This window comes from Neolamprologus brichardi, chromosome 22, assembly GCF_056152115.1.
Source record: "Neolamprologus brichardi isolate AB-2024 chromosome 22, ASM5615211v1, whole genome shotgun sequence".
In the NCBI taxonomy this organism is placed as follows: Eukaryota; Metazoa; Chordata; class Actinopteri; order Cichliformes; family Cichlidae; genus Neolamprologus; species Neolamprologus brichardi.
The window spans coordinates 2436879-2450256 of record NC_142124.1 but is presented as its reverse complement, the minus strand read 5'-3'; the positions used below and the strand labels follow the sequence as shown (position 1 = coordinate 2450256).

General features: G+C 42.0%; 1 protein-coding gene across 1 annotated transcript; it reads right to left on the bottom strand.

Moving 5' to 3' along the window:
* Positions 1 to 2962: 2962 nt before the first annotated feature.
* Positions 2963 to 11303, bottom strand: LOC148096575 (uncharacterized). Its single transcript, XM_087835529.1, has 8 exons — positions 11144 to 11303; positions 5515 to 5625; positions 4562 to 4645; positions 4384 to 4458; positions 4192 to 4287; positions 3977 to 4116; positions 3412 to 3539; positions 2963 to 3077 (listed from the first exon to the last, which is right to left on the bottom strand). The coding sequence occupies exons 1-8, from the start codon at positions 11301 to 11303 to the stop codon at positions 2963 to 2965; spliced, it is 909 nt and encodes a 302-aa protein (XP_087691655.1).
* Positions 11304 to 13378: the final 2075 nt, after the last annotated feature.

The window sequence follows — 13378 nt, the reverse complement described above, 5'->3', positions numbered from 1 at the left end:
GTGAGTGGGCGTTAAGGCGTCTGGGGAGGGAACTCAAAACTGGATTATACATGGCAGACAGTTGGTGTCGTAAACCACCGCCTCTGTTCAAAGATGGTCGCTCACAGTGGACATAGATGCTTCTTTCACTCCTCTTTCAAACCATCTGTCCTCTCTGTCCAAAATGTGAACATTGGCATCCTCGAAAGAGTGACCTTTGTCCTTTAGATGCAGATGGACAGCTGAGTCTTGTCCTGTGGAGGTGGCTCTTCTGTGTTGTGCCATGCGCTTGTGAAGTGGCTGTTTGGTCTCTCCGATGTCGAGGTCTGGGCATTCCTCGCTGCACTGTACAGCATACACCACATTGTTAAGTCTGTGTTTTGGAGTTTTGTCTTTCGGGTGAACCAGTTTGTACCAGTTGAGTGTGTTGCTGGGTCTGAAGTACACTGGGATGTCATGCTTGGAGAAAACTCTCCTGAGTTTCTCTGATACACCGGCTACATAGGGGATGACAATGTTGTTGCGTCTGTCCTTCTTATCCTCCCTCGCTGGTGTCTGATCTTCTTTTCTGTGCCTCTTTGCTGACTTTAAGAACGCCCATTTAGGATAACTGCATGTTTTGAGTGCTTCCTGTACATGTGTGTGTTCCTTCTTTTTCCCTTCAGGCTTAGAGGGAACATGTTCTGCCCGGTGGTGTAGGGTCCTAATTACTCCAAGTTTATGTTCCAGAGGGTGATGGGAGTCAAACAGGAGGTACTGGTCCGTCTGTGTGGGCTTCCAGTAAACTTCGATGTTGAGGTTGCCATTCTCTTCAATGTGCACAGCACAGTCCAGGAAAGGCAAACAGTTATCCTTTGTGTCTTCCCTGGTGAACTTGATGTTTTTATCCACAGCGTTAATGTGCGCAGTGAAGGATCACAATCAAGACACAAGAAGTGGAATCCTTCACGGCCATCTCTGCATGAAGTCCAGGTGCTGGTTTTCCAGTGTGTGCATCTGATGGCCCAAAGCTGACTCAGAGCCGTAACACCGTCAATGGCTGCAGTATGGAACAGATGTGGGTGTGTCCAAATTGTCATCAAACAGCCCTACAGACACAAAAACGTGAAAATATAAACAACCAGACTATCAGCAGTGATTTAACTACTTTAAGACCTCTGTGAAAATCATTTACAGTATATATCACAGAATTTAAGGCCTTTATAATCACAGAGAATACAGAGAAAAGTACTAAACTGAATCAATTTCAGCTTTCGTTTTTCATGACAATGTGGTAACATCTGGACTGACGAGTTTACTGTCAGCATTTTAATCACTAATTTAAAGGCTGTAGGCTGCAGCCGTTGCTCTAACACTGTATAAATGTAACAGGCCTCAGTGCTGGTTCTAACAGTCTGAACTGCTTCCAGCTTTATTTGTGAAGAGCACAGCAGCTTACAAAACACGTAGCGAGCTCGTACAGCTGCGACGTAAAACTTTCATAAGCTAAGATGACCTTAAAATAACGGGGTTATGTGCGGTGATGTTAGCGTTAGCACGCTACCTTCAACAGGTGGTCAGACTGGGCACTCAGTCAGAGGTTGCGCACTCCATATGGCTGCAGGGTCCCTTCATTCTTAACATATCCACATAACTCGGCTCACATATTCGTGTCGAGCCGAGTGTAAATCCCAGGTTGAACGGCCTTTGTACAAGCACACATGCTTCTTAGCAGGGCGAAGCTATGAGCTAGAAGGATCCAGGCTGGCAGACAGCCTGTGTCTGACCAACCAATCAGAGAGCTCCTTACATCCCACGGTGTGGCTAATTTCAATAGCAGCACGATTTTTAAAATGAAGTTGTTAATCCAACTGCTAATCCAAATGTTAATCCCTGAGTGAACAGGAAAGGGAAATGGATTTTGAAATGCAGTTTATTAAAGTGGAATCCGAAAATGTTTTTTTGAAATGAAGACTTAAAAAGCATTTTAAAAATCAGTTTATTAAATTAGAATTCAAAAATGAATTTACAAATGCAGATTTTATTCTACAATTCATTAATTTAGCACAGAATTCTTTATTTCGATGCGCGTGACTCTTGTGGTCCTCCACACATTTCACATATTTGAATGATTATATTAAATACTGTCTGATTCAAGTTGACCTGGTAGACAAAGAGAAGGTTAACAGTCAAATACTAGTTGTTTCTTTGCAAATGAGGCATTGTTCGCCCCAAACACACACACACACACACACACACACACACACGACTGGTTTGCTATCTTCGTGGGGACATCCCATTGACATAATGCTTTCCCTAGCTGCTTACCCTGACCCCTAACCATAACCTAATTGTAACCCTGAAACTAAAACAACATTCTGAGTGTGAAAAATGCCTTCAACCCCATGGGGAACCTGGATTTCGGTCCCCACGAGGGCTGTTGGTCGCCACCAATATAGTAAATGTCCGATTTTGGTCCCCACCAAGACAGTAAGAACCCGTACACACATGACTTTGACAGGAACCTTTTCTGTTCCTGTGGACAGACTCCGCCCACACTGAGTTGACACAAAACATTCAAAGATTTTCTGCAAGACGATTTTTAAGAACACTCTGCAGCTACATGTGATATACTCAGTCACTTATGGCATTAGAATTCAATTACAAAGAGAAGACTGATATTGATTTCATTCAATATAAAATACCAGATAAGGAACAGGCATATTAGTCAGCCAAAATAAGGAAATTCTGGAGTTTTCTTTATTTTGTACTTTTATTAGAACAATTTGCTGGAACTACAGAGTAATGAAGTACTTCAAGTTTTTGTGTGGATGACTTCCAACCTTACTGTACAGCACAGAGCACAGAGGGACAATATATGTAATCAATATATGACGCAGAATGAACAAGTAAAGACTGTAAGCTGAGTCTGAGGCTCATGCAGGACATTTCATAGTGAGGTGTTTGGTTGGATTATTCAAACATTTACATCAAAGCACCAAACTCATTTCTCACAGATGAAGGTCTTTGATCCATAACGTTTGATCCATTTTCCATTTATATCACAACATGCTGCATTGTAATCTGGACTGGCATCCTCCTGTCCTGGTGCCCAGAACCTGTTACACAATTAAAATATTAACATTAAAACTCATGATTGTTGTCAAATTCGTATAAATCTTATATTTATCAGATTAGACAAAAACAAGGACTTCAGGAGAACATAGTGACAGAGCGCACACAGCATGTGAGTAAACAGGATCAAGAACATGTAACAAAAAGGCACAGAGGGCAGACTCAACAAACTCAAAATGCAGAGAATCACAACCTTGACATATGGGTTAATGCAAAGAAAGATTTCTTCTTTTCTTTTGATTCCATCTGAAGTGATTGTTGAGAAACAGTTCTAATCCCATACTTTTTATATATATGGCTTAAAATAATATTTCTCACGTTTTTTGAAGCGGTGATCCATTCATCCATTTCCATTCCCATTTGAAAACAAATCTCGATATCCGTTTTTTGATGGCTTGCAGTCCAATCCAGGACTCTCCGCCCATGTTCAGTTCACTAACAAATTGCTAAGTGAGAAAAGACAAAGGGATTTCCATAATTCAGTGCTTCTGTAGTAACATCATCTTGTGAATGTCTGAAGTAAGAACTAAATGTGATGAAACGTTTCAGTTCTTCCATTGTGCAGAAATCATAAAAACCCAAAGAATCAATGGATATCAGCTCCTCCTGTAGATCACATGAAAAACTATTATTTTTATTAAAATGCTGTCAGAAGTTTTCATTTTCCCCAGTAATTATATATATTTTTAAGAACTGATTTTCCCACAGGTTGCTGAATTAGTCAACTGTTCAGAAAGTTCTTTACTCTTGAAAAATGAGAATCACAAATCCATCGGGGTGGAGACATGAAGCAGGTCACAGACTGACAGCAGGTCAAAAACACAAGTAACAGATCAGTGTCAGCTCCATCAAAGATCACACAGACATGAAGAAACACACCCACCTGTTCCTCTTTGCTGTTTACGATCACCAGATCAGCTCCTTTATCCTGACAGTCTCTCCTGCTCTCAGACCAAGTTTTCCTCTCAGTGGATTTAAAGTAAGAGTTGCTTGCAAATCTTATCCATTCCTCAGTACTCTTCCCTTCATGTTAAAGAAATATTTTAATGACCCATTTAATGTCATCTATTACAGAATTGACTATACTTCACATTTTACTTGTGTTAAACTGGAGTTTTTTCTGTGTCAGAGTCTCAATCTCGTCCTTCAGCTGCTTCACTTCTTCCTGTAGCTGATTGTTGTTGGCTTCCATGACTCGAGGACAAAAACAATTTATAAAGCATTAAGACAATTGCGAAGTTGGATTCTCAATTAACTTAATTATTTGCCAAATTCTAAAACCCTTCTGACCTTTCAGGTTGGCCTTTAGCTGGCTGCAGTTCTTATTCAGGGCATCATAACTGCTCTGTAGCTGACTGTTGTCATCTGCAATGTGTTGATAACAAAAACAGTTAAAATTTTAAAGCCTGAAATTATCTTGAGCAACTTTGACTTTTGCATATAATTCATTTTACTGATTTATTCTTACCAAACACTTTTTCTTCGAGCTGGCTGTAAATCAGTTTGTTGGTTCGATTCTGCAGCTGCTCTTTTTCCAAAGTGACTAAAACATCTGGTTAGAAATGCAATAAAACAAGAAGTAATGAACTAATTGTCATGTTTAAGAAACCAGCCCCGATGATTTGAGCACTGAGGGTACACTGTGGTCACAAATGGACATGGTCAGCAAAAACACACTGGTAGGCTGTTGTGTTTACAGTGAATGATGCTCAGTTGGTACTAAGGGGTCCAAAGTGTACCAAGATAATATCCTCAACATCATGACACCACAAAGTTTGAAAGGTTGAGCCAAGGCAGGATGGATCAAGGCTTTTGTTTGTTTACACCAAATTCTGATCCTACCAACCAAAGAAATGAAACACCAAGCATTGTTTTTCCAGTCTTCTTTTGTCTCATTTTGGTGACCTAATTTTAAGTGTAGCCTCGGTTTGCTGTTCTTAGGAGACAGAAGTGGCTCATAGTGCGGATCACTAGAGGCCCCTTGAGATGATAGTGTAGAAAAAGTCTTGGTAGATGAGCAGTTTCTAAAATACTCAGGCCGGCCCATCAGGCACAACAAGTATGCCATGTTCATAATCATTAAGTCGTCTAAATTTCTTCCCTATTCTCATGCTTGCTTTTAATAATAGCAGATCATCTTGATTGTGTTTACATGCCTAAATGTATTGAGTTGCTTTTATGTGATGTGCTTCGGTGTACTCACAAGTGGCCAGTGGGTGTGTGTTACATCCTTTTTAAAACTAAGTATGACTATTATCAATGTGGATTTTAATGATTTGGTGCACCCATAATGTGTATGTAGCTACTCTTGACTGAAATATGAAATCAAAACAAGAACCTAAAAATAGCAGTATAAATATAAAAAGTTTTCTTTTAAAAAGTATCTAAAAAGGAAAATAATGTTGGAATGAAATTCCTCACAGCGTGCCATGATTCCAGCCATAGTGAGAAGATACAGCACTCCAAGGTTCACTTTGAATGCCGTGAGACAGCTTCTTTTCACCGTTGGAAGCTTCTTTTGGGTGTTTTCATCTAAAGAAGAAAAATAGAGAGAAAAGTGCTGTGAAAGCTAATAAAGCAAAGTGGGTGAATCTGCTAACCACTACACAATGGAGAGTTTGCAAGTGAATTGGTGCTCTGTTGAACAAGTCCTTGATACCTTTGACCCTCTCTCTGGTGCTTGATTGTAAGATGAACAGCTACAAGGAACAATACCCTCCATGGGTATTTCACATTCACTTCAGTACTCGAGGAGAGGAGCCACTCGACCACTTTTACACCTCCTTCCAGGATGATTACAAAGCCCTTCCCCGTACCCTATTCGGCCAATCAGATCATCGCTCCATTCTGCTCCTGCCCAACTACAGGCAACCCTGAGGGAGGTGCACCGTTGGTCATGCTGTGGGACTGTTTTGATCATGCAAACTTTGAAATGCTTCGCATGGCTGCTGACAACATCGACGAGTACACAGATTCAGTCTGTAGCTTTATCAAGAAATGCATGGATGATGTCATGCCATCCAGAACAGTTAAACTCTGCCCAAATCAAAAACCATGGAATAATAGTGACGTTTGCACGGCACTTGCGGTACGGAGCACTGCTTTTGCCTCCGCAAACACATCGAACTACAAACACGCAAATGACCAACTCTGGAAAACAATTAAAGCAACCAAACATGAGTCCAGGGACAGAGTGGAACAACAGTTTAGCAACCCTCAGAGAACATGGCAGGGACTAAACACAATCACAGACCTTAGAGGAAAAATCAGCACACTGCAGACCACAGCCTCTCTGCATGAGGATCTAAACACATTCTACGCTAGATTCGACACAGCGAACACCACGAGACCGGACAGTGTGCACGTCATTGATGACATCATCGCGCACACTGTGTCTGAAAAGGATGTGCGGAGGTGCTTCAGACAGGTTAATGCACTCAAAGCTACTGGTCTGGACAGGATTCCCGGCCGTGTCCTCAAGTAATGCGCGGCTCAGCTGGCTGAAGTGTTTACACAAATCTTCAACCTTTCCCTCTCTCTGTCTGTAGTCCCAGCCTGCCTCGAAATGGCCCCCCATCGTCCATGTACCCAAATCCTACACCATCTCTTCATTAAACAACTGGCAACTGGTAGCCCTGACCCCCATTGTGAGCAAATGCTTCGAGAGGCTGGTCAGGGACTTCATCTGCTCTGCACTACATTTGTCAGATTAATGTTATTTCTGTGACCATTGTGAGGTTTTTCTTTCATTGACCAAAGGGTACCAACAGTTTTGTCCATGTCTGTATGCCATTTCTTTTGCACAGTATTCAAACAGCCATTCCATCTATCTCTCGTCAACTAGCAGCTGGTTCATTTGTGCTGCCAGGCACTCGTGCAGTTCAGTCAGCTTCCTCAGCCAGTAGGCATGTACTATGTCAGGGCCTGGTACTGTCCAACTCTTCATACTGGTAACTTTTTTCTTGGATGTCTGCCACTGTGATGGTCACTGGACCTTGTTCAGGGAGGTCGCTGTGGTCTGCCCTCAGATCCACTAGCCACTGAGCATTGCTGTTATGGGTTGCGTCCTTCTCCCATATGCTCTTCCAGTATTGCTCTGTCTCCAGCCTTGGTGGTTGTTGCCCAGGAAACTCCGGACAGTTTCCTCCAGTACACAGTAATGCCATTTGGGTTATGTAATGCACCAGCTACATTTCAGATGCTAGTGAACAAATTATTGGGTGATGTTCCAAACTCTGTATCTGGATGACATTGTTGTGTATTCCAGTGAATGGGCAGAGCATCTGCTACTTTGGTAGCAGGTTTGCAGGTTTGGAAGCAGGTTTTGAGTGCCTCTCAGCTGCCTCGCTGACTTTGAATCTTGCGAAGTGTGAGTTTGGTAAAAGCACCATTCTCTTTCTGGCCCAACAAGTTTGCAGAGGAAAGGTATGTCCAGTGAATGCAAAGATTCACCAGTTCCTTCTACAAGGTGGGGCGATCGTGGCTCAAGAGTTGGGAGTTCGCCTTGTAATCGGAAGGTTGCCGGTTCGAGCCCCGGCTTGGACAGTCTTGGTCATTGTGTCCTTGGGCAAGGCACTTCACCCATTGCCTACTGGTGGTGGTCAGAGGGCCCGGTGGCGCCAGTGTCCGGCAGCCTCGCCTCTGTCAGTGCACCTCAGGGTGGCTGTGGCTACAACGTAGCTTGCCATCACCAGTGTGTGAATGTGTGCGTGAATGGGTGGATGACTGAATGTGTAAAGCGCTTTGGGGTCCTTAGGGACTAGTAAGGCGCTATATAAATACAGGCCATTTACCATTTACCATTTACAAGAAGGGAGCTACATCGTTTTCTTGGAATGGCCAGATATTATCGTCGGTTCAAGAACATTTCAACAGTAGCTGCCCTTTTGACTGCCTTGACCAGTCCATTAGTTCCATTTTCCTGGTCTGATGAATGCCAACATGCCTTACCTACTTACCTAATGCTTCTAACAGAAAAGATTCTATGTGAATAAGTGTATGGGGTCTCCAGACTTACCTAGTCCTCATTACTCCCACCACAAGCTTCAAACAAATGAAATACACCAGAGGAACTCTACACATGTGCCAAACAATTCTAAGCAAGGAAGAGCGAGCCGCGCCCAGCCACAGTTAAGTCTCCTTACCAAGGTGTGCACTCCTGGTTTGTCCAATCAACACCTCCTTCCTCTAATTAGCTGGACATCCCCAAATGTAAGAGTGGTGCTGTTCTCATATTGTTCCCCTGACACCCCTAAACCATCTGTTCCGTGGAGAACAGATGGTTTATTCTCCTCCCTTTGATCTCTCTGGTGTACCTCTTCAAGGCTAAGGCCAAGGCTGTGAGTCTTTGCTTGGCTGTTTCCAAGGCCTCAGGTATGGACAGCTTGTTATACTTCTTAGGCACCTTCTTTGTTGCACCATTCTTCAGCTCCGATAGTTGGCTAACCTCCCTCCATGCTACCATGATCTTAGCCAGCAAGTAGAGCTCCAGCAAGGTGTGATGAAGAAGGCAATACCTAAAAAGTTCAACAAGCTGACCATGCCTAAGTTCTTGAAAATTGCCAAGCAGCTACTCATAGCTGCTAAATCAGATGTTCCTCACTGAACCATCCAAGGTGTACTTTCAGTGGCAGGGGAACAATATGAGAACAACCCAACAGAGACTGAAGATAGAGCAATACAGGAAGAGTCTTGGAGGAGTGGAGAAGGACGCAAGAGATAACAACAATGCGCAGTTGCTAGTTGTGGTAAAAGCAGACCATAGCAACCTCCCTGTACACAATCAAGTAACCATCACAGTGGCAAATATCCAAGAAAGATTCTCAAGTAGGAAGAGTTGGACAGCACCAAGCCCTGACATGATTCACTCAGACTGGCTAAAGCTAACTGCACTCGATGAGCATCTGACTGAACAAACAAACTGAACCAGCTGCTAATGAATGAGACACACCCAGAATTAGTTACTGTTGGCAGGACAATTGTGATCCCAAATGACCCCCCAGAAGGAACCAGTCCCATCCAACTACCAACTAAAAACCTGCCTCATGTGGTATACATGGAAGCTCTTGATAGGAATCATGGTGGCTATGATGAACAGACACACAGGTCAAAAAATTAGTGGGATGCAGAACAGAACTGGCAGGAACACTAGAGGGGCAAAACACCAGCAACTGATAGGTGGAGCAGTCATTTGAGACAGCAAGACCAGACTGACCAACCTGTGCACTGCCTGGAAGGACTACAAGAAGGCTTATGACTCAATGCCCCACAACTGGATCCTAGAATACCTAAAACTACACAGGATCAACAGGACCTCAAGAACCTTCATCGGGAACTCAATGGAGATGTGTCGAACAACACTAGAAGCCAACAAGTCAAAAGCACAAATCACCATCAAGTGTGGGATCTACCAAGGAGATGCCCTATCCCCACTTTACGTTAGTTTAGTAGGTTGATTTAATTCAGAGGTCAAGTGTTTTCCCTCTCGCCCTTAGTTCATGTGTAGTGCGTTGTTTACATTCACCTCTTTTTTTTGTGTGCCACTTTTGTTTTCACTATACCTCCGAGCCACCGTGTGGTGTCTGCATTTGCGTCCACTTCCCTGTGTTTGACCGCACGGTCGTGACAGGTGGTTCAGTTTTGTAATAATGATATCTGGGATTATGGTGTTGAACCCTGAGTTCAGAACTAATGGTTATGCTGACCTCTGTGGACAACTTTGCTCTAGAATTCAATTCAATTCAATTCAATTCAATTTTATTTATATAGCGCCAAATCACAACAAATGTCGCCTCAAACTGGAAGAGGTCAAGTTGAGACATAAGTACTCTCTGATGTAGTTATAGTTGTAGTCATAACATCACCAATACTTGCAGTAAATTGCAGATAAAATTCCCTCTGTAGATCCCGATGCTTCCATATTGATGTTCATAGGTAACTATGAACTTAATAGATAAACTGAGATTAATGTACTCGGCCCTAAAAATCTTTAAAATATGGTGTCGGACCAGATGCTTATTCTCTATGACATTACCTTGGCCTCCAGTAACACTGTGAGGAATCTTATCCTAGGTCATCTTATCTTAATGACCTCATAGTTCCTTATCACTCCATTTATTTAAAAGTAGAATGAGAGGCAGAGCCTGCAGCTTTCAGACCAATCTTCTGTGGGAACAAAGCAGTCCCACCGGTTTATTAATTTCTAATCCCGTCTGTCCTGGTCAGTCCAAATTAAAATCTTCACATCTTCAACTCTGTCTCCTCCAGCTTTGTTTCCAGTCTTTGTATTAGTGCCACCATCCGCAAACCATATATCATACAAGGTCTCACTATCACTACTCACTATTACTACTCACTAAAAATCACCTCTGACACTCGTCTCTACACACTACACCAGCGGTCTCCAACCTTTTTTGCGCCACGGACCGGTTTATGCCCGACAATATTTTCACGGACCGGCCTTTAAGGTGTCGCGGATAAATACAACAAAATAAAACTAGTACTGGTACCGAAAAAAAGAACATTTATTCATAACACACGTGAAAAGACCCAGGAAAACCGAGTAAACGATAAAAACGATAACAAAATAACGCTGAAAACCGATAAAAACCCCGAAAACTATACATTTCACACCTGAGCCTCAACTCTCGCGGCCCGGTACCAAACGACTCACGGACCGGTCCGAGGCCGGTGGTTGGGGACCGCTGCACTACACCATGTCTCCTTTTATGATATAACTGTTATTAATTAAATATTACAAAAACAATATCTTCATGATTTGTTCAAAATAAAAGTTGATATGAAATAGCTTTGAAGACAGCCTCTGGTTTTTTCCCCTTTGGGTACACGTACACAATATATAACAAGACTTCCTGGTATTTATACTTCTGTCTGCACCACTGAAGTACTTCTCTGAAAATAACTTATAGGCATGCAGTTTCTTTCTTTTCTGCAAACTTTTGAAGATTGAGTAGCTATTAAACCTCATTAAAGTATCAACAATAAAATCTTAGTGGCTCTTCTTTTAAAATTTTTAGCACTTCCTACTTACCAGCTTCGTGTAATTTGACATCATGCTGTTGCCCATCATCTAACATATCCAGCTGGCTGAGTTCTCTCTCTTGTACATCATTGTGAAACCTTCTGCTGTATTTAACTCTGAAATCTGCAGCAGCTTGAATTTGTGCAGACATCTCGATGGGTGAAAACATCTGACCAGGATTCACTGTCTCTTTGTGTCTTTCAGAGTCAGTCAGCTTTTAATAGTCATGAAACAGGAAGCCACAACAGACCAAACCACAAACACAGGGTGTCAAACTTCATTTGTGCTTTATATTGTAGTTAGTAGTCAATTCAAAATAAACAAACAGACAAAAAGTTTTTCATGTTTATCACTTAAATATTTATTTTTTGTCAGCAGCAATAATTTGCAGATAACGCAAATGTGTTTTTCATCAGTCACTAAAAAGAAGCACCTGTTGTTGTTTTTTTTCTGACACAGGAAAGAAAGTGACGCATCAGCCATGTATGGAGGGCCAGGAGTGCCAAAATAAATTACGTAAATACATCATTAAAAATATAATTAAATGTTTAATTAATTAATTCAATGGTGAATTAATTGATTTTAATTAATTAATGACAGATTTACTTTATTATTGACAAATTTTAAATTATTTAATGATGCGATTGTGGCTCACGAGTTGGGAGTTCGCCTTGTAATTGGAAGATTGCCGATTCGAGCCCCAGCTTGTGTCCTTGGGCAAGACACTTCACCCGTTGCCTACTGGTGGTGGTCAGAGGGCCCGGTGGCGCCAGTGTCCAGCAGCCTCGCCTCTGTCAGTGCGCCCCAGGGTGGCTGTGGCTACAATGTAGCTGCCATCACCAGTGCGTGAATGTGCGGATGACTAGATGTGTAAAGCTCTTTGGGCTCCTTAGGGACTAGTAAAGCGCTATATAAATACAGACCATTTACCATTTACCATATTTATTTAAATCATTTTGTCACTCCTGGCCCTCCAGAATACTAAGGTGAAGTTCAGCCCTCACTTTATATTGGAAAAATGTGGTACAATTATCTCTGTCAATGCGCGCTGTGTGGCAGGCAGAGTAGGATCGAAATCCAGGACTCAGAAACCAGGGAGGTAAATAAAAAAAGCTTTGGAAAAAAAAAAGATGTCCCCAGTTTGTCTTTTTTCCATTGGCCCCAATCCTCTCTCATAAGAATGTATACGTGCACTGGGACAACCTGGTGCTGTGTTTTGGTGCTTATTTTCATATGTTACTGTTGCGGTACTTCACTGTCTCGGTAGTGCTACAGAATAGGAGTGACTACAAAGGGAATGTTTTTCAGTATAAAAAGAAGAAAAAAATCAGCAGTTTTACAAAACTTATTGTGACTTTAAGTGTGTGATATATACAGTACATTAAATTACAAAATGCAAAGTGTGAATTAACATGAGAATGGGAATGAATCAACTTATTGGCAGAAATTTGAATCAAAATCTCATTGCAGTTTTACAGCAGCTGAATATAGTGTGTGTTCACCCCTATGGTAGCAAACAAAAATATTAATGATGTATTGTGAAAACAAACAATACAAGATTGATCTCTGTGCAGACTAGAAGCTGTCTAACTGTACCATCTTGTGGTGCAAAATGGTATTAAGCATGAACTGGCATTAGCTGTTTAGGGAATTCTAATTCTATGCCTTAAAAATAACATCTGAGCTGATTCCCTTATATTCTGTTAAATGTTTTAACCGGCAGCGCCATGTGAGGACATTGATTTGTGAGCTCTGCATTCAAACCCTTGTATTTACCATATATTTCTTCAAAAATTACGTGATATTACTTCACATATGAGAACAACAACATATTAGAAAAGAACCATCCAGTCTATGGACAACATGCCCAAAAAAATTCAAACCAACAAGATGGAGCAGGACATGAGAGCTAGTTGCTGGTCCAGCTAGCCTAGCATGCCCAAATGCCACGGAGAAAACTGCAGGCGAGCAGCAGGCAATCCTGAAGGAGCTGCAATGAATGAAGCAAGAATTGCTGGAGAAAATAGATGAAAAGGCTGTAGACTCCCGAACAGAGCTGCGTAACGTCGTTGAGAGGCTCAATAAAAGACTGGATAAGGTTGAAAGCCACACATCTGAGTTGGAAAAGGGAGTCACTGCTAATTCTGACTCTATTGCAGCTATGGAATCCAAAAGAGCTTGCCCTGCTGAAGGCCTGGTGCGAGGATTTGGAGGCTAGGTCACAGCGCTGCAACGGCCGCTTTA